Below are 18328 nucleotides of genomic sequence, written 5' to 3'. Positions count from 1 at the left end.
GCATCAAATTGTATTTTGAATTAATATCATTTTATAATATATTGGTACCTTAAGAAATTTAATTGTTTATTTCTTAAAGATATTAATTAGTCTTTCTTATAGGTACATAGTTAAATAGGAAAGGAGCATGATTAAGCATATTATTAAGTAGGAATAAAAAATGTATGAACTTGAATTGATTTTCAGAATGAAAAATAAGGCAGGACTGTGCCATCAGATAAATAGTTATTTTCAGTTTATTAGATTTACTGATATTAAGTAATTAAGGTCAAGTAGAAAGAGTGTTTATCAAAAAGAATTTTGCAAAGAATCTTCTAATAGATATTAAAAATTAAAAATAAAAGTCTAATGAAAAATTGTAAAGAGCCCTATATAATCTTAAAGATAAAAAAAGCTATGTATGAATGGAAGATTGCATGAATTAAATATATAAACTTAATAATTCTTTACTAATATCCTATCATTCATTTTAGTATTAAGTAATTTATTGATTGATAAATTTATTTGGATTTAGTTAAGATAGCAATCATTCCATCAAAAAATTTAATTAAAAAATGCAAGTGCAAAAGATATTATTAGTAAGTAAATAAGTCAGTCCTCTTTCAATTAATTGTTAATAAAAGGAAATAAATAAACTCTACTTAAAAAGCAAACAAAAAAAAATTTAATTAATTATCAGCATTAAAAAAATTTAATAAAGTAATTAAAAGAAAAGCAAATTAATTAACAAAAAATGAGTTCAAACAGTTCAAGCGGTAATTCCGGCTATTATGGAAGTAGTACTGCAGTTAATAGCAATATAGCATAAAATGGAGGAAAAAATAATGTTTAAAAATTGGGAGAGCATAAATATACCACAAGAAAGTTTTTCGTACCTCCTGACAGAGACGACATCGATATTCCTGATGGCGATCCTTTAAGAGGTGAAATTATCTATAAAAACGGTTGCATGGGTTGTCATGAGTTAGATGAAGATACTTGTATGGGTCCCTCTATGCGTTGGGTCTACATGAGAAAGGCAGGTGTTAGTAAAAACTTCAGAGGTTACTCTTCTCTCATGCCCTCCGGCAAGTTCTACTGGAACAGAAATTCTTTGGATTAGTTCCTCGAAGACCCTGAAAAAATGTTCCCTGATACTAATATGGCTTTTTACGGTATGAAGGATCCCTTTGAGAGAGCCTGCTTAATTGAATACTTGCATTACTTGAGAGTTGGTACAGATGGAGCCTAACGTCAACCTAAAACTTTTGTTTTGTGATTGCTTCTATCTATATTTCTGAGATTGCAATATAGATTGAAGGTAGTAAAATAAAGAAAGAGAGCATCATAAAAATTAACAAACCATACAACAAACTATGTTTATAAATTAACTTTTATTGTGTATATACATATTCATACTTGTGGATTACTATATTTTAATTGCCACTTGATTGCTGAATTAGCAATTCCATCTTCATTTCTGCTATATTTTTCAATTTGTAATATAAGTTTCAAGCATTACAGATGATTGATTGTACAGCTAGTTTTAAGTCTTTGTATTATATTTAATCTAAATTTTGTCTCTTTTGGTTTTTTAATTCACCTAAGTAATTTAAGAATTCTTATTAATTAATGTTTAATTTCTTGGTAGTTAATTTTTTATTTGAAATGAATAAACATAGATGTGTAAATTTGACATTTTTTAGATTTTTTCTAGAAGATAAAATCTAAATCACCTTTTAAATAAAAAGCCACTCAAACACATCTTCATTTTAATTTTAGTAGATAAAATATAATATCCTATAAAAATGAAAAAATATATTCATTTTTTACAAAAAAAATAAGTTTAAAAAATTATAAAGTTTAGTTAAGATCTTTATTGTAAACTCATAAAAATAATTTCAATTAATTTTAAAATAATTAATAAGTAGGTAAACTTCTAATAACCAAAATCACTGAATATAATTTTTTAAGCATAGGTAATATTTTTTTTTGATTTAATAGCTAATTCCTAATAAATGAAAATATCAAATTGATAGTTTCTAAATATTCTATTTAATATTTTGTTTTACAAATATCGATTAAATAACTAATTTGAAAGATATTAAATTGTAAATAAATGTATGAAAATAGGCATAGAATAATATAATTTAATTTAGTTTTTATTAATTTAAATTTCAATAGAGCTGTTCATTCAATTCAGTTAATCTAATATTATCAATAAATTAAATTAGAAAATTAAATAAAAAAAGAAAATTATTTTTAATTGATTAAATTTATTTTTTTTAAATAAAAAAATAATGAGAATTATGTAAAAACATCAAATTTAAATTATCTTTAGCTATTTAAAGAGATTTAGCAATAACTCATAAAATAATGGATGATTATATTACAAGAAAATTTCTAGCTATTTTTAAAAATGAAAAGGGATTCTGAATAAAAATGAAATTTGTAAATTAATTAAATAAATATATAGTTAAAAGCAAAAAATACTTTAAATATTATTTAGAGTTCAATTAAAATTTCAAGTGAAAACCTAAAAAATGAAGAGACAAATGTTCTATTAAAACTTTAAATTACTATAATTATATTCAAATAGTCGGTAGTTCATTAATAAACGATAAATATTTATTTATGAAATCACTTTTAAATTCAATAAATTGAATTATTAAATTGATAGTTATATGTATGTATTTAATTTGTTTATTATTAGAGTGAAAAAATACATTATAATTAGTTAGTTATTAGTTTACTTCTAAATCTAATATTACTTCTCTATTTATTTCTATTTATCCTAAAAAATTCCATCATAAATAAAGTTTAAATCAACAATATTCATTGATCACATGGCAGAAACATAGAAATCGCCTTTTTCTTTTAAAAGTATAAATAGAATTTATGGAGTTTAAACAAACTAGCTACTATTAGAATCTAGGGATGAGCTTATTGAATCTGCACGTTAAAATGCTAGAAAAAATTCTGATGTAATAAAATCATAGATTATTAGTTATTTGAAAGATGTTCAGCCTTAATATCCTCCACTCAACAAAAACAGAGAGGAAGTATAAGAAATAATTAATGATATTCATAGTAAAGGGTTCATCAGTTGGATGCTTACAAAAAAGTAGATGAGAAACCTCAATAAATAGAAGAGACTTGGAAATAAAGAATACACCTCAGATTTAATTAAAAGAGTGGAGTCAACAAATGATGCATAGTTGCTTAAAAAATAATCAACTATTTTTAGCGATGAAATAGCTCAAAATCTAAGTCCGAAATCGCATTCATCCAATTTTAAAATATCACAACTAGCTCTTCAAAGATAAGAATCCGCTTCTTTATTTAAAAAAACTTCAAAGAATGTTTCTATTATTTCTACTGAAGAAAAACCTCTACCTAATAAATAATCAATACTCCTCAATAACTACAAAAGTTAAGACAGTTTATTAAGAGAAAATTATTTGAATTTTAGTGAGGCTTAAACAGATAATAATATGTAACAATCTTAATTTAGTAATGCTAAGGGTTAAACTCCAATCAAAAATAAATAATAAGTCAAGCCCCTTCTTCTGAATCTTCCTAACCATGCTAGAACTGGATCTCTACCAGCTAATTTAAATTAGATTAAATAAAATTATAATCTTATCTCTGAAAGGCTACAAATAGAAAAGAGCAAATTTCAAAAGCCAATATAAAAAATTCTGATTAAAAACATTAATTTGACTGATAGAGAATAATACAAATCATCTTAAGATGATAATATAAAATAAGTATTCTCTAATGATAGCACTTGCTATAATTCTAGGACTATTAATTAGGTATTTCCTAATAATAATACAGTAAATAATATTTAATAAGGTTTTCTTTCTGAAAGGGCACTAAATAATTAAACTACCAAATTTACAAACAAGATTGACATTTCAAAAAGTAATGAATTCAATTTATATCAGATACTGCAATTCCTCGTGTAAAAAGACCAACTCAGAAAAAATATTTCACTAAAATTTGGTCATAATTCACTAACAAATTATGATTTTAACTTGGAGTAGAGAGGGTCAAAGACAAATGAGAATTTGCAGTTTATATAAATACAAATAATATTTTTTTTATTATCTATTATATGTATTTACTATTATTTTTTTATTATTTAAAATAGTATTAAGTACTGAAGAAAAAGCCTTTGAAAGTTACATAAAACAAAATAATGGAATTTAAAATGCTAAAGATTTTAATTTTAACAAATACTAAAATGTTAAATAAAAAAAAATTTGGCAAGTAAGAAAATCTTTTCAGCTTTAATCTAAAATATCAAATGAATTAGATCAGATGTAAAAATAGTAAGAAAATTAAAAAATAAAAGTTTAAAAGCAGCTAAAAAATGCTAATGAGCTTTACAATCTAGAAGAGTATCCTGTTATAACTTAATAGATGCAATAAAAGAATAGAGAAATCATGCATTCGCCATTCTTTGAGTATTTTAGCTTTAAATTAATTAATTTGTATTAATTTTTTAATCATGCAAAACAGAGTTAATGTTTAAGAGCCATACAGAAAGACTTTTCTTTTATACGACTATTTAGAAGATGAAAGTAAATTCAAACAAAGGGAGTTCTATTAAGATACTTAAATTCCTAAAATTTAAAAAAGCGAAGCATTTAAAAAGTTCAATCATTTTATCTAAAAATATAAAATAATGTCTCAAATTTGATTTTTATAAATAAATATTTACTAAGAAAATGCAATAAAATAAATTTATAAAACTAAAAAATATTAAAAATAATTTATTCAATTCAAACAAACAATAATTAGAAATATTATATTTTTGTATTAAATTTATTTTAAAAAAACTTAGAATTAAATTTACATATTTATTTTTCACTTTGTTTGACTTAATTCAACAAATATTTGTTAAAAAAATCACTTTATTTGATAAATAATATTAAAATTCTATATTTTGTATCAGAAGTAGCGTTTTTTGTTGTCCATATATGTGAATTAAAAATAAAAAAATAAACACAAAATATCTATCTTAATTAAATTTTTGTCATATATAAAGCATTATAAAACAAATATAATTATTTATTAATTTAACTATACTTTCAAAGGGAATTATACTATTAGAGATTCATGGATCAATCTTCTGAAATCAAAGATATAGATTTCTCATAGTAGCCTTCTATCACTCATTAAAAATCAAAATAAAATTCCATTAAAATATAGCCCAAGGACTTTATTTTTAAAAATTAAAAACATTTCTTAGAAGTGTATGAGATAGATAAAAATGGATAATTAGGATAAGGAGGACATGCTTCAATTTATAAATTAAATGAAATGAGTCATGATAACGGAAAGAATTCTTCAAGAAAGTGTGCCAAAAAATTTGAAAAAAAGAATTTATTTTTTAAAAATAGTGAAATATAAAGTTTGAAATCTTTGGATCATCCCAACATTGTTAAATTGTATGAGTATTTTGAAGAGAGGGATGCATTTTATATCATTATGGAGGAGGTTCAAGGCAGAGATTTGTTTGATGAGATGGCAGAAAGGAAAAGGCCTTTTGGTGAAAATGACACTTGCTAAATCATCTAACAAGTCTTATAAGCTTTGAGCTATACCCATCAAAAGGGAATTATACATAGAGATATTAAACTTGAGAATATTATGGTGAGCTAAAATCATATTTAAACAGCAAATACTTATGTTCAAGCTACTAACTCGATTGACTAATAAGAAAAATGTTAAGGAACAGAATAAAGCTAAAATATAGAACGCTCATTAGAAGAGAACCAAAATTAATTTAATACAAATTCTATATTAAACAATAAAGAAGATTCAAAAGGCTAATCATAAGATACGAAATATCATACTACAGAAGATTAACAAATTAAGCTTAACTCCTAAAACTAGCTTTCATAAGATGATTCTTAAATAGAATGGAGAGTAAAATTGATAGATTGGAGCTTTGGTACAAATAGAAGTTAAAGTAAAACAAAATTCTTAAGCAGTCTTTGTGGTTCACTCATGTTTCAGGCTCCTGAATATTTTGATAAGAAATATACAGAGAAAATAGATATTTGGGCACTTGGGGTAGTGATGTATACAATGCTTGCAAATAGATATCCATTTGGATAGAATTGTAAGAGTAAATTGTAAATACAGACACAGATACAAAAAGAGTAAGTAGTCTTCGGCAAAGAATGGGATACAATCAGTGATGAAGCTAAAGATTTAATAAACAAAATGTTAGAAAAAAATCCAGAGAAAAGGCCGAGTGCTCAAGAGCTTTTGAATCATGTTTGGTTCAAAATTCATAAGACAAATAAAACAATAATTTAAGATACTCAATAATTAAAAAACAATTTAAGAAATCTAAAGCAGTTTAAATGCTAGAATGAATTTTAAAAGGCAATTTTAACCTTTATAAGTGTTAATTTGGTTTCAAGTTAAGACAAAATTGAGCTTGAAAACTTGTTTAAGAGACTTGATACCAACTAAGATGGAAGACTTAGCAAAGAAGAAATAATGAATGGTTTTAATTAGATTTGGCATAACGATTATATGACAGAAGAACAAATTAATTTAATATTTGATTAAGTTGATTCAGATAAAAGCGATTCAATTGATTATAGCGAATTTATCACTGCTACGCTTGAGAGAAAAACTTTTAATGAAAAAGAATACTTGTAAAAAGCATTTAATCTATTTGATCAAGATGGAGATGGTCACATAACAAAAGATGAAATTTTGAAAATAATAGGAAATGCTGACGATTACGAATAAACGAGTGAGATTGAATAATAAATTTAATAAATTATACAGTAAATTGATATTAATTAAGATGGTAAAATACAATTTGAAGAATTCTGCTCTATAATATAATAATTTACAAACTAAGAAATACAAATGAGCCAATGAACCAAAGAAACTAATTTTAATTTTTAATAAAAATAAATGTATTTTATGTTTTTAAAAATCAGCTATTTATATCATTTTAATAAAAATTAACTATAAAAACCAAGACAAATATTGTTTTATAAAAATTTTAATTATTAACTAAGTTAATATTTTTGTTAACTTTAGTTCCTTTTTTATGTGATTTTAAAATTAGACTTAAAAAATTTTATATTGGTATAAATAAATAGATTTTTTAAAAACATTAAAATATCCTTTTTTCTTAAAATATTTTAATTCATTACACTAAATTAATAAATTTTTTATTTTTTATTTTAAGTAAATAAATAATTTAATAAGTTTTAATTTGTAAATAAGTTTTAAAACTATCTCAGGTGATAATTTAGTAATTGAATAAATTAACCAAAGTATATTTTATTTTAATTTAATTATTAGATGTAAGTAAAATATTTATTAATATAAAGCTAACTTTTTTAAAAAAATTACACTATTTGCTAATTTTTAAAATTTAGATTATAAACTTTTTTTTTTGATTATAATAAATAAGTTAAGGTAATTAGTAAAAGTTAAATTATAAAAATAAGCGATTTTAATTCTAAATTATTTTACAAAAATCTTAAATGAAATAAAAATAGAAATAACTTGAAAAGAGAAATAGTTTTTTAAATATCACAAGATTAATGAAACAAAAAGAAGTAAAATTTACTTTAATATAAAATATCACTTTTAAAATTTTAAAGGAAATCTTAATCAAATATCACAAACACTAACTTTATTTATAAGTTCAAATAAATTATTTTGAAAAATATTATAATTTAAGGAAAATAAATAATTTTACCTAATAATTTAAATTATTTTAAGAAATAAAACTTTGAACAATTGATGATAAATTGCATATAAATAGATAAAAAAGTTTAAAAGCATTAAACTCATTATTTTTAATTAAAGCTATTTTTAGAAGCAAAAATACAATTAAATTTAATAATTGATTCTATTAATAGCAACATAAACTGAAGAATATCTAAATTTAGAATTAATTAACCACAATTATAAGATTGGTTGTTGTTTTTTCGTCTAAATCAATATCCTTATAATAATTTATTTGTTCATTTTTTTATTAAACTCAAAATATCTAAAAAATATCAAAAAAATAAATTTAGATGATTCAAAATGAAATGAATATTTAAGCTCAATATGAAGTATATTTAATAAGACAATTAATAGTTATAAATCTAAGTTGGCTGTTTAAATAATAAAAAGATAGAGCCAAATATTTCAACGTGTAAATAAAAAATATTCAAAATACTAGTAATGATAAGCATTAGCAAAGATATTTGTGAGGATTTTACATTTCATATTGATGAACTGATAATTTTAACAAAGAAAAAAATAAATGTGCGATTATATAGCAAATAAATTTAATTGAAGATGAGAAGTACTTATTTATGGATTCTTATGTGACTTTTAATTTGATAGATGAAAAGATATTTATTCAAAGAATTAATTTGATACACATAAATTTGTGCGATATTACTAAGTAGGAAGTATAAATTTTTACAATCTGCTTCTTGTGAAATTCTAGATAAATTCTTCATATATATTATTATTAAATGCGCTTACATACTATTCTTTAATTTTTTGAGACTAGCAATTGTAAATTATTTATTCAATTGGCAGAGCTACTAAATATTATTTTTGTCCCAATTTTATCTCGATGAATCTAATTTTTTTCAAAGTTTTACCACATAATTTCTTCATCTGCTATGAAAGAAATTATAAATTAAATTTGATATTTTAAATATATATTTCAAGATCTCTATTGTGTTAGTTTTCAATAATTTGATTCTATGAGGTAATCTAAATTATATTTTTCATTAGTTTAGCTGGTAAATACTATAAATCAGATTCTCAATAAATAAGTATACTAAATAGATTTATGAAATTTATTTCTTTGAATTGGTTTTTAGATCATAGATTTTAGTAGTAGTCAGCTTATTGTAGTAATTAAGTTTGTATGGATTTGAATTTAAATATTTGCTTAATATGAACAAATAGTACAAGCTTAAATTAATTAACAATTTTAATCTTATTAAGAATATGCATAACCAAATTATGTAAAACTAAAATATTAGTTATACTAATAAAAAAATCATAATAATTGATTTTGTTATATTTAAATACAATAAAATGCCACTTAAGTCAATTTGGTAATATAAATTTTATTAATATAGAGATATCTCAAAGAATTTATGTATTAAAAATACAAATTATTTAATGGTATTTTTGACAAATACAATTAGAAATAAATTACATTCTTTTGGTAATACTTCCTTTGGATTGCTTTTTTTTATTATTAATACTATTATTTAATCAAATTTTTGAAGAAGCTATTTACTTAAAGTCTTCAGAATTTTAGTATTTTAAGAGTTTACTAACATTTATTTTTTCTTTTATGAAATTAAGAAAGTAAACTAATTAACAAAACAATATGTTTGTTTATGATATATTAATTGAGAAGTGCTTTATTTGATTATTTTCTTTGATTTTCTGATATTCATTTTAGCTTTTACTATGCTATCTTATTCCCTATCAAAAACTAGCTAAACCAATATATTCTATATGAGGTGATCCATTCTTTCATTATACTCTTTGAAAGGGAGTAGGTAATTTACGTGATTTTACATATCTTTAGTAAAGGTAATTATGATTTCAAAAAATCAGTTTTCATACGTAAAAAACATTGTATACAGCTATAAGTTGAAGCAATTTAAATGCCTATTAAGAATCTATCTCTCACATATTACTAATGAATAAAAAAGGTTGTTAATGCACATACGTTTTTTGATGAGCTCAAACAGATTCATTTATCAAAGTTGTAACTCTTCAATAGCGAAACATTTTTAATGAAAAATTAGAAGATGAGTTTAGTAATATCAAATACTAATTTATTTACAATTTAAAATATTATTTTTGAAATTTCTTTATTTAGCTTACTGCTCTATTTTCCATGTATACAACTGGTATATGATGATAGATCATTTTGAATTCTGAATGCTTTATTTCAATTTTCTTATTAGCTTAATCATCTTAATTTAAGATGAAACAAGAAAGTTTTTGAGTAAAAATTCAAATAGTATTTTAAATATGCATATAAACAAAAAGAGAATAGTAGCTAAATTTTGAAATAATATTAACAATACCGAATACTAATATTAAAAAGGTATTATAAATTAAAAAAAAATATATTATTTGACTCTAGCTAAAAATGACTTTTATAATTATTTACTTTCATTTGTATTGAAAGCAAAGATAAGATATTACACTAATCATTCCTATGAATAAATTTTAAATTTGAGGGTAATACTGATTATTTAAAAAATAAGAAGTGATTAAATAAAATAAATCATAATGCATAATAAGATTATAGAGTAAATTAATATGATAAATTTAAAATTTATTGCATGTTATTTTCCTTACAATTACTCATTTAAGATTTAAAATAATAATTTTTAAAGCTATGTTTATTTATTGGAATTTATTAAAAATATTTATTTGCATACAAAATATATTTTATCATTTTATTTAATAGTTTATTAATACATACAGACTGTCTGCCTGTCTGTCATAAATTTTTCAGAAAGATTACATCAAATTTTATTAATTGAATAGAGCTGAAATGAAAATAATAATCTTCTTTTTGTAAAATAAATTCTCTTTAGATATGTTGTAAAAAAATGATCTTTCAATAAAAAAGTAGATTTGATAATGCTCATTTAATATTTGATTTTATTTTTTTATTATCATATTTTCTCCAACTGGAGAATTATGATTCCATTTTTTTTAAAAAAGTGTCATTATTTTATAAAAATGTATAATTATCTATTTGATAGTTTTAAAGCTTGATTTAATCGTGGCAAATATTAAGAAAACTTTTTTCTTAAGTTGATAGAATTTATTATTTATATTTTTGAAAGTATTACATTTCTTCTCAATTACTTCATTAATCTCAGCACATAACTTTTCATGCATATTTTAAAAATCTGACATAAATAAGAATTATTTATTTTTTTAAGTATTTTACAATAAATTATAAAGGCAGAAATATGTTTCTTACTGATCAAAAAGTTATAAAAAATGATTTTTGAAGTCATTGAAAAACAAATTAATATACTATTAAAGATTTGAAATTAATAGGTTTTGTTTCATTTAAATTATCTTTTGTTTTAGATAATTGATTTAATTTGACAATTTTTTATTTAAATTTGAATGAATCCTCTCATTAACAAGCAATTAAAGCTCATATCAAAAAATGAAACATAATTTTTATAACATGCTTAAATTATTGACAAATTAAAAAAAATGTTTAAAAAAAATATATTTTATCAAAACCATACATTAGCTTATAATTAAAAGTAAAATTTCATTAAGGAAAAGAGTAATTTTAATATATTTTTTTTAGTTTTTTCTTGCTCTTTAGGCCATGGACAAGTCATAAATAGAGATGATTTTATCAGCTAAAACTCCTATTTTAAAATTCCAAAATTAGAGAAACTATTTTTAGATTTAATAAATATCAAATTAATTAGCTCAGAATCTATTAATACAACACAATTGGGGAGTAAAAAATGTAATTTGATGCTAATTTCTTACTGATTATTTCATTAATGTAATTGCATTACAAATCATTTTGATAACCATTATAATCAAACAAACAATAAATAAATATTCTTTTATTTTTTATAAGGAAATAAATACAAATAATAAAAAATTCTTGGTTTCTAAAAATTCAAAGACTTTCTTTGATAAATAAAAAAAACTAAAGCCAAATTTATTTAAAAAATTAAGAAGAAGTAAATGCTTGTTGAGTTTTTCAAAAATACTTTCTATATAACCAGAGAATTTTCATTGAAGTGATACAAAAATATTAAACTAGCCTAAAAAAAATATAAAAAATGATAAAAATTAGAATAGATTATGAAAATATAAAATAAATCGATGACTAGAACTTGATTTATAACGATTATTACAAAAAACTAACTTTCTTTACTTTCTACTTTTTTCAAATGAAATTGAGAAATTTATTGCAATATTTATGAACTTACCCAGTGTGTGAATTTCAGATTTAATATTGTAAAAAAATTCAATAGCAACAAATAGAGATGTCTATTAAGCGAAGAATCAATAGTAATAAGAAGAAAGAAAAAAATTAAGTTTATTAAATTAATTTATTTCATTTTAATTCATCTCGATAGAAGATTACTTTCTTTTTTTGATTAGTTTTCTTAAATAAATTGGTAACCATTAGATCATTTTTGATGCGTATTTGCTTTTAAAAAGAAATTTTCTCAGAAAATTAAGCTTGATCTAAAAGTATAATTTTCCTATTCACATTATTTAATCTTTTAAATATCTATCTTACATTCTTTGAAAAATATCTAAAATATGCTTTGAAGGAAAGCTAATTGAAATGAAATTTATTGTTTGGCTTAGATAAACACAATTAAATATGAGAGAAAATAGAATTTATAATTATATCAAAATTATTATTGATGCTTATTTTTATGATTGTACTTCACATATTTAATTTATAAGATGTAATATACTTTCTTCATGAGCCTAAATTTTACTGCATCAGTTATGGGATTATATATTTGAATAATTGCATAATTTGTGTTTTAACACATATCAAAAAATTTTTACACATTAACATATTTAAAAAGCTGAATCTAAAAATCGTGTATAACAAATAATAGTAAGTAACTCAAATTAATCTTAATATTATCTTTTTCACTTTGTTTCATATTTTTTGGCATTTATAACAAACACATCTTTCATTTGATGATTTTAAGAGCAAAATATTGATCAAGGGTTTTTACTCAAAATTTTTTCAAATAGAAATATCTTTCTTATTTGAATATATTTTACCTTATAAAACAAAAAAGATAATTTGCCGTTATTTCTTAAATACTTAACAATAAGCAATTAAAAATATAAAATAAAGTTGAGACATTAAACAATAAATTGATTATTTTAAACTTTTCTTTAGAGCATTCTTATTTCTTTAATATTTTTACATTAAAATTAAAGCTAAATTAAAAATTGTTAATAACCTCAATACACTACCATTTAAATAGATAAAAACAGTGCAAAAAAAAAAAATTATTAATTAAAATTAAAAATTTTGTAAAAACCTTATTATTTTCTTGCAAAATGAAGGAAGTAGAACTTAATGAAAAAAGTATAAAAAATGATTTGCAAGACAATAACTAAGTTCTAGACTAGTCTGTTAACAGGTCGATGAACTCTGCTATTGTACGTAAGTATGAAGAACTGAGATAGTCTATCAATATTCGTAATTCATAGAACTTTTATAAATCAAATAAAAATAATACACAAGCACTTAAAGGCTTTGAAGAGCCTATTGATATTCCTAACCATGTAAATTCATTGGTCAATTTTGATGGATATTCTTAAAATACAGAATACGATATGCATTAATAAATTACTGTACAAGAGAAAAAGCCAGCTGTTAGCACTACCGATAAAAATGAAAGATCTAAAGAAGAATTAGCAGCTAAAGTAGATCATAAAATCTCTCTTAGTGAATTAAAAAATAAATATAAGACAGATTTTCAAAATGGCTTACAAGAAGATTAAGTAGGTGAACATTTAGCTTTGTATGGAGAAAATAAGCTCACAGAAAAATAAAAAACACCTGCATGGGTAGTCATTCTGAAAGAATTAACTAACGGTTTTGCTATCATGCTTTGGGTAAGTGCGGGGCTTTGCTTCTTAGCATATGGTCTAACCCCAGATGACCCTTCAAATATGTATCTTGCAATTGTATTGCTAATTGTTATTTTCATTACAGCTTTTATTACTTACTAATAAAATGCAAAAAGTGAAGCTCTACTAAATTCTTTTAAAAGCTTCATACCTTAAAAATCTACTGTATTAAGAGATGGCAAGGTTAAAAATATTGAATCAATTAAATTAGTTGTTGGAGATATTGTTCTGATTAAAGCCGGAGAAAAAATACCTGCTGATATCCGTATATTAGAATCTTCTGAAATGAAAGTAGATAACTCTGCTCTCACTGGTGAAAGTGAACCTTAGCTCAGAACAGTTGATTGCTCTCACCCTGAAAACTATCTTGAAACTTCTAATATAGCTTTCTTTGGTACACTTTGTAAAGAAGGTACAGCAAAAGGTATTGTTATTTGCACTGGTGACAGAACTACTCTTGGGTAAATTGCAGATTTGTCTTCAGGTGAGAAGAAGTCTAAAACTCCTTTACGTACAGAATTAGATAGATTTGTTTACATGGTTACTATACTAGGTATATTTTTATGCATTTTATTCTTCCTTTTAGCTTACTTAGTTATTGGGTTCCCAATAATGTCATGCATTGTCTTTGGTATTGGTATCCTAGTCGCAAATGTTCCAGAAGGTTTATTAGGTTGTATTACTATTTGTCTAGCAATTACTGCTAAGAATCTTGCAAAAAAGCAGGTCCTTGTCAAAAACTTAGAAGCTGTCGAAACTCTTGGTTCTACTTCTTGTATTTGTACTGACAAAACAGGTACTTTGACCTAAAATGTTATGACTGTTAAGCATATTTGGATTAATGATACTGTATTTGAAACTCCTTATCTTTTACATCTTTAAAAAGGTTAATAACCTCCTTATGATACAAACGACATAGGCTTCAAAACTCTTTAGTAGGCTGCTATGATTTCTAGTGAAGCAGTATTTGATTTATCTAGCTTATAAGATTAGACTAATGTTGATTATCTTAAATGCCCAGTTATTGGTGATGCCACCGAAACTGGTTTGATACGTTTCTATTAATAGATTGACGATGTCAATAAATTTAGAAGTCAATTTAAAATTGTCAAAAACTCTGATGATACATAGAGTAGAATGCCTTTTAGCTCATAACACAAATTTGCTCTTACTGTTGTTGAAGAAGAATCAGAAAACAGCTATTATGCAGTTTATATGAAAGGTGCTCCTGAAAAAATTTGGAGTTACTGCTCAACTGTGTATAGTAATAACTAACTAAACGAAATTGACAACTAATGGTAGTAAAAATTTAAGTAAGTTAATTTATAATTTGGTAAAGGAGGAGAAAGGGTTTTAGGTTTTGCTAAGCTTGTTCTTCCAGCAACTTAATTCCCAAAGGGTACTCAATTCCATGTCCAAAATCCTTCTAAATTTACATTCTAACTTGCTAGATTCTAATTTTGCGGATTAGTTTCTCTTATGGATCCTCCTAAACCAAGAGTTCCTTATGCTATCCTTGAGTGCAGATCTGCAGGTATTAAGGTTATTATGGTTACTGGTGATTAACCTCCTACTGCTGCTGCCATTGCAAAAGAAGTTAATATAGTTCCACACGAAATTATTACTAATGAAGATTTGATGGAAAACGACCAAACTCTTGACTGGTTCACTGCCAGTGAATAGTGTGAAGCTATTATTGTTCATGGTGATAGAATTCTAGAATCCTTTGAAAAATCGATTGAAGAAAAGAGAGAATCTCCTGATTTTTATCTTCGTCAATGGGTAAATAAACCATATTGTGTTTTCGCTAGAACCACCCCCGCCTAAAAACTCTAAATTGTAGAGGCCTGTTAGAAGGAAGGCTTTATTGTCGCAGCAACTGGTGATGGTGTTAATGATTCTCCTGCTATAAAAAAAGCTGATATTGGTGTTTCGATGAATCTATCTGGTAGTGATGTCACAAAAGATGCAGCAGATATGATTCTCCTTGATGATGATTTTGCTTCAATTGTACTTGGTGTTGAAGAAGGTAGAAAAATTTTTGATAATCTAAAAAAATCATGTGTTTACTTGCTTACTTCGAATATGACTGAAATTGTTCCATTCTTAGCATTTATCATTTTGCTACTTCCTGTACCTCTTTCTAGTATATATATGCTCGTTTTACAAGTTGGTACAGATATATGGCCTGCTATTTCCCTAGCATATGAAGAAGCTGAATTAGATGTAATGACTAGAAAACCTCGTAAAAAAACAGACCATTTATGCTCACTTAAATTAGTTACTATTGGTTATTTCTAAATGGGTTAATTAGAAAGTGCAGCTGGTTTTGTTGGCTATTATATGATGTTTAACTATTTTGGTTTCCCAGTTAGAGAATTATTTGGACTAGCTAATGTTTCTGGATACACTCCATTGAAAGATGATTTTGATGTCCATAAAAATCCTTTTACAGGCAATTAATAAGATCCTTATTTCAATAGCGAAATATTAAGAGTTGCAGGAACATATGATTGCAGATTAGGTAAAAAGGCAGCAAGTTCTATTAAAAGTGATATTAATTGGTAGAAGTTAACAGATGGTAACTTCGACTTAAGAAAATCTCTATTGAAGTGCAATGAATAGACTGGTGAATGGTTACCAACTGTAAATTGGAGTGATTGTGATGTAAAATCTAGTAAAACTTGGTCAGATGTCACAAGTCAAACAGCTTGTTACAGTACTGAAGCATTAAAGTGGGCATAAACAGGTTTCTTCTCTTCTGTTGTAACAAGTTAATGGTCTAATGTATTTGCTTGTAAGAGTAGAAAAATGAGTTTTGTCACTTCTAGTGTTAATTCAGTAATGTTTTAAGGTATTATTTTTGAAACTGCTCTGCTTTGTTTCTTATTATATGTCCCAGGAGTCCAAGTAGTTTTTGGAAGTAGACCTTATGAATTTTGGATGTTCTGTCATGGATTATTTTTCAGTATATCTTTATTATTATGGGATGAAGTAAGAAAATTTACAACTAGACGTTTTAAATGGTTCTTCAAATTCGCTTATTGGTGAAATAGTTATTAAAATTAATTAATAAGTATTATTATTTTGTATGCAATTTATTTTAATAAATACTTTTATAAAGCTTTAGTTTTTACTTTATATCACTATCTTTAAAATTATAAAATTAATAAATCATTAATTTTTCATTTCAAATACAAAATAATTTTAAGTTTTATCCATAATTTATTTTAAGAAATACTTATTGATGTCTAAACTAAATTATTTATAAAAGCATGTTAAATATTTATAAACTAAATAGTTTTTCTAGCAAAAAGCAAAAAAAAAATTTTCTAATTTCAAATAAAAATTTAATAGCGTTCTAGGTAATATTTTAACTTTTTTGATGTATTTTTATTCATCTTTAAAAAAATATAATTTTTTTCGTAGGTATTAGTTAGAATATATTTAATTCAAGAATTGCATCAGATACCCTTTAAAATCAACAAAACTACATAATTTATTATTTTGATAAGAGAGATTTGAAATAAATACTTGTTTTGATTTAATGATTTTTGCATTTATCATAATACGGCTACTTTTTAATTTTATACGTCAATAATGAGTACTAAAATTGATCATATTTATATAAAAATATATTAATCTTAACACTTTTTTTAATACTATTTTTTGAAAAGAGAATTTTAAAAAAATGTTGGAAAATCTAATAAGAAAAGTCTTAAACACGAGTTGCAAGCTATGAAATATAAAACCTTTAGCTGAAAGCTAACAGCATGGCTATGTATTTTTAGTTATTTTCTTAAATATTCTCTTTATTTTTCAGATTTTTCAAAATATTTTACAACATTTTCAATTTTAGTTATTCCTATTCATTATAATAGGATATTTTAGGATTGATTGTCATCTAAAATAATCAATTACGATGACATAAAATTATGAAAATTGATAATAAAAGTCTATTTTAGCAGAACATAAAATAAAACAAGCTGCCAAAGGTTTTGTGTATAAAAATAGAAAGATGAGTTTAGCAACTTCTAGAATTAATTCTTTAATGCTTCAAGGTTTAGTATTTGAATCAAGCTTATTGCTTTTTTCATATATGTTACTGGAGTGTATGATATTTTTGGAAATAGACCCTATAAATTTTGGATGTCCTGCTTTGGTTTTCCTTTAGACTGACTTTACTATTATGTGATCAAACTTGAAATTTTGTACAATAAATTTCAGACGAATCTTTAAATATACTTACTGTGATAACTTAAAACTAATAAACAATAAAAAATTGAATCATTTTTGATAACAAAAATAATTTAATTTTAATTATAATGAAAATATTATTTACTTTTTAATTAGGTTTTCTGATGTTATAAAACTATCATTTAAATTTATTTTTATACAATAAGAATAAGTATTAATATGTTGCCTGTCTATTAAATATATTTGTCTAATTTGTTTTGGTATAAAATCTAAAAATTATGATCTTCTTTGAAAAACTATTTTATTGTTAATTAAATTATTTAATATATTAATGATTAACTTTTTTAAATTTTTGGAACTTTACTTATTAAAAATTTAAATATTTTAAAATAATTATGAAGGAAAAAAAATGATTTAGGAATAGAATCTCATTTTTATAAAGATTAAAAATTAT

At 23.3% G+C, this 18328-nt stretch overlaps 4 protein-coding genes across 4 annotated transcripts; all 4 read left to right on the top strand. All coding sequences in view use genetic code 6, as the record gives it.

Annotated features, from left to right (window-relative positions):
• Positions 1–400: 400 nt before the first annotated feature.
• TTHERM_00509030 (cytochrome C class I protein) lies at positions 401–1258 on the top strand (the record flags this gene model as incomplete). The annotated part of the gene is made up of 1 exon (XM_001015207.3): positions 401–1258. The coding sequence occupies one exon, from the start codon at positions 401–403 to the stop codon at positions 1256–1258; it is 858 nt and encodes a 285-aa protein (XP_001015207.2).
• A 1468-nt stretch (positions 1259–2726) lies between these two features.
• On the top strand, positions 2727–4687 carry TTHERM_00509010 (hypothetical protein; the record flags this gene model as incomplete). The annotated part of the gene is made up of 3 exons (XM_001015205.2): positions 2727–3906; positions 4136–4451; positions 4507–4687. Exons 1-3 carry the CDS (start codon positions 2826–2828, stop codon positions 4685–4687), a joined length of 1578 nt encoding a protein of 525 aa, XP_001015205.2. The 5' UTR covers positions 2727–2825.
• Positions 4688–5022: 335 nt separating this feature from the next.
• On the top strand, positions 5023–6894 carry TTHERM_00509000 (kinase domain protein; the record flags this gene model as incomplete). Its single annotated transcript, XM_001015204.2, has 1 exon — positions 5023–6894. The coding sequence occupies exon 1, from the start codon at positions 5107–5109 to the stop codon at positions 6892–6894; it is 1788 nt and encodes a 595-aa protein (XP_001015204.1). The 5' UTR covers positions 5023–5106.
• Positions 6895–13101: 6207 nt separating this feature from the next.
• Positions 13102–16728, top strand: TTHERM_00508990 (Na,H/K antiporter P-type ATPase alpha subunit family protein; the record flags this gene model as incomplete). The annotated part of the gene is made up of 1 exon (XM_001015203.2): positions 13102–16728. The coding sequence occupies one exon, from the start codon at positions 13102–13104 to the stop codon at positions 16726–16728; it is 3627 nt and encodes a 1208-aa protein (XP_001015203.2).
• Positions 16729–18328: the final 1600 nt, after the last annotated feature.

Source organism: Tetrahymena thermophila (assembly GCF_000189635.1).
Source record: "Tetrahymena thermophila SB210 genomic scaffold scf_8254654, whole genome shotgun sequence".
NCBI classification, from domain to species: domain Eukaryota; phylum Ciliophora; class Oligohymenophorea; order Hymenostomatida; family Tetrahymenidae; genus Tetrahymena; species Tetrahymena thermophila.
This window is presented reverse-complemented; position numbering and strand designations above follow the sequence as displayed.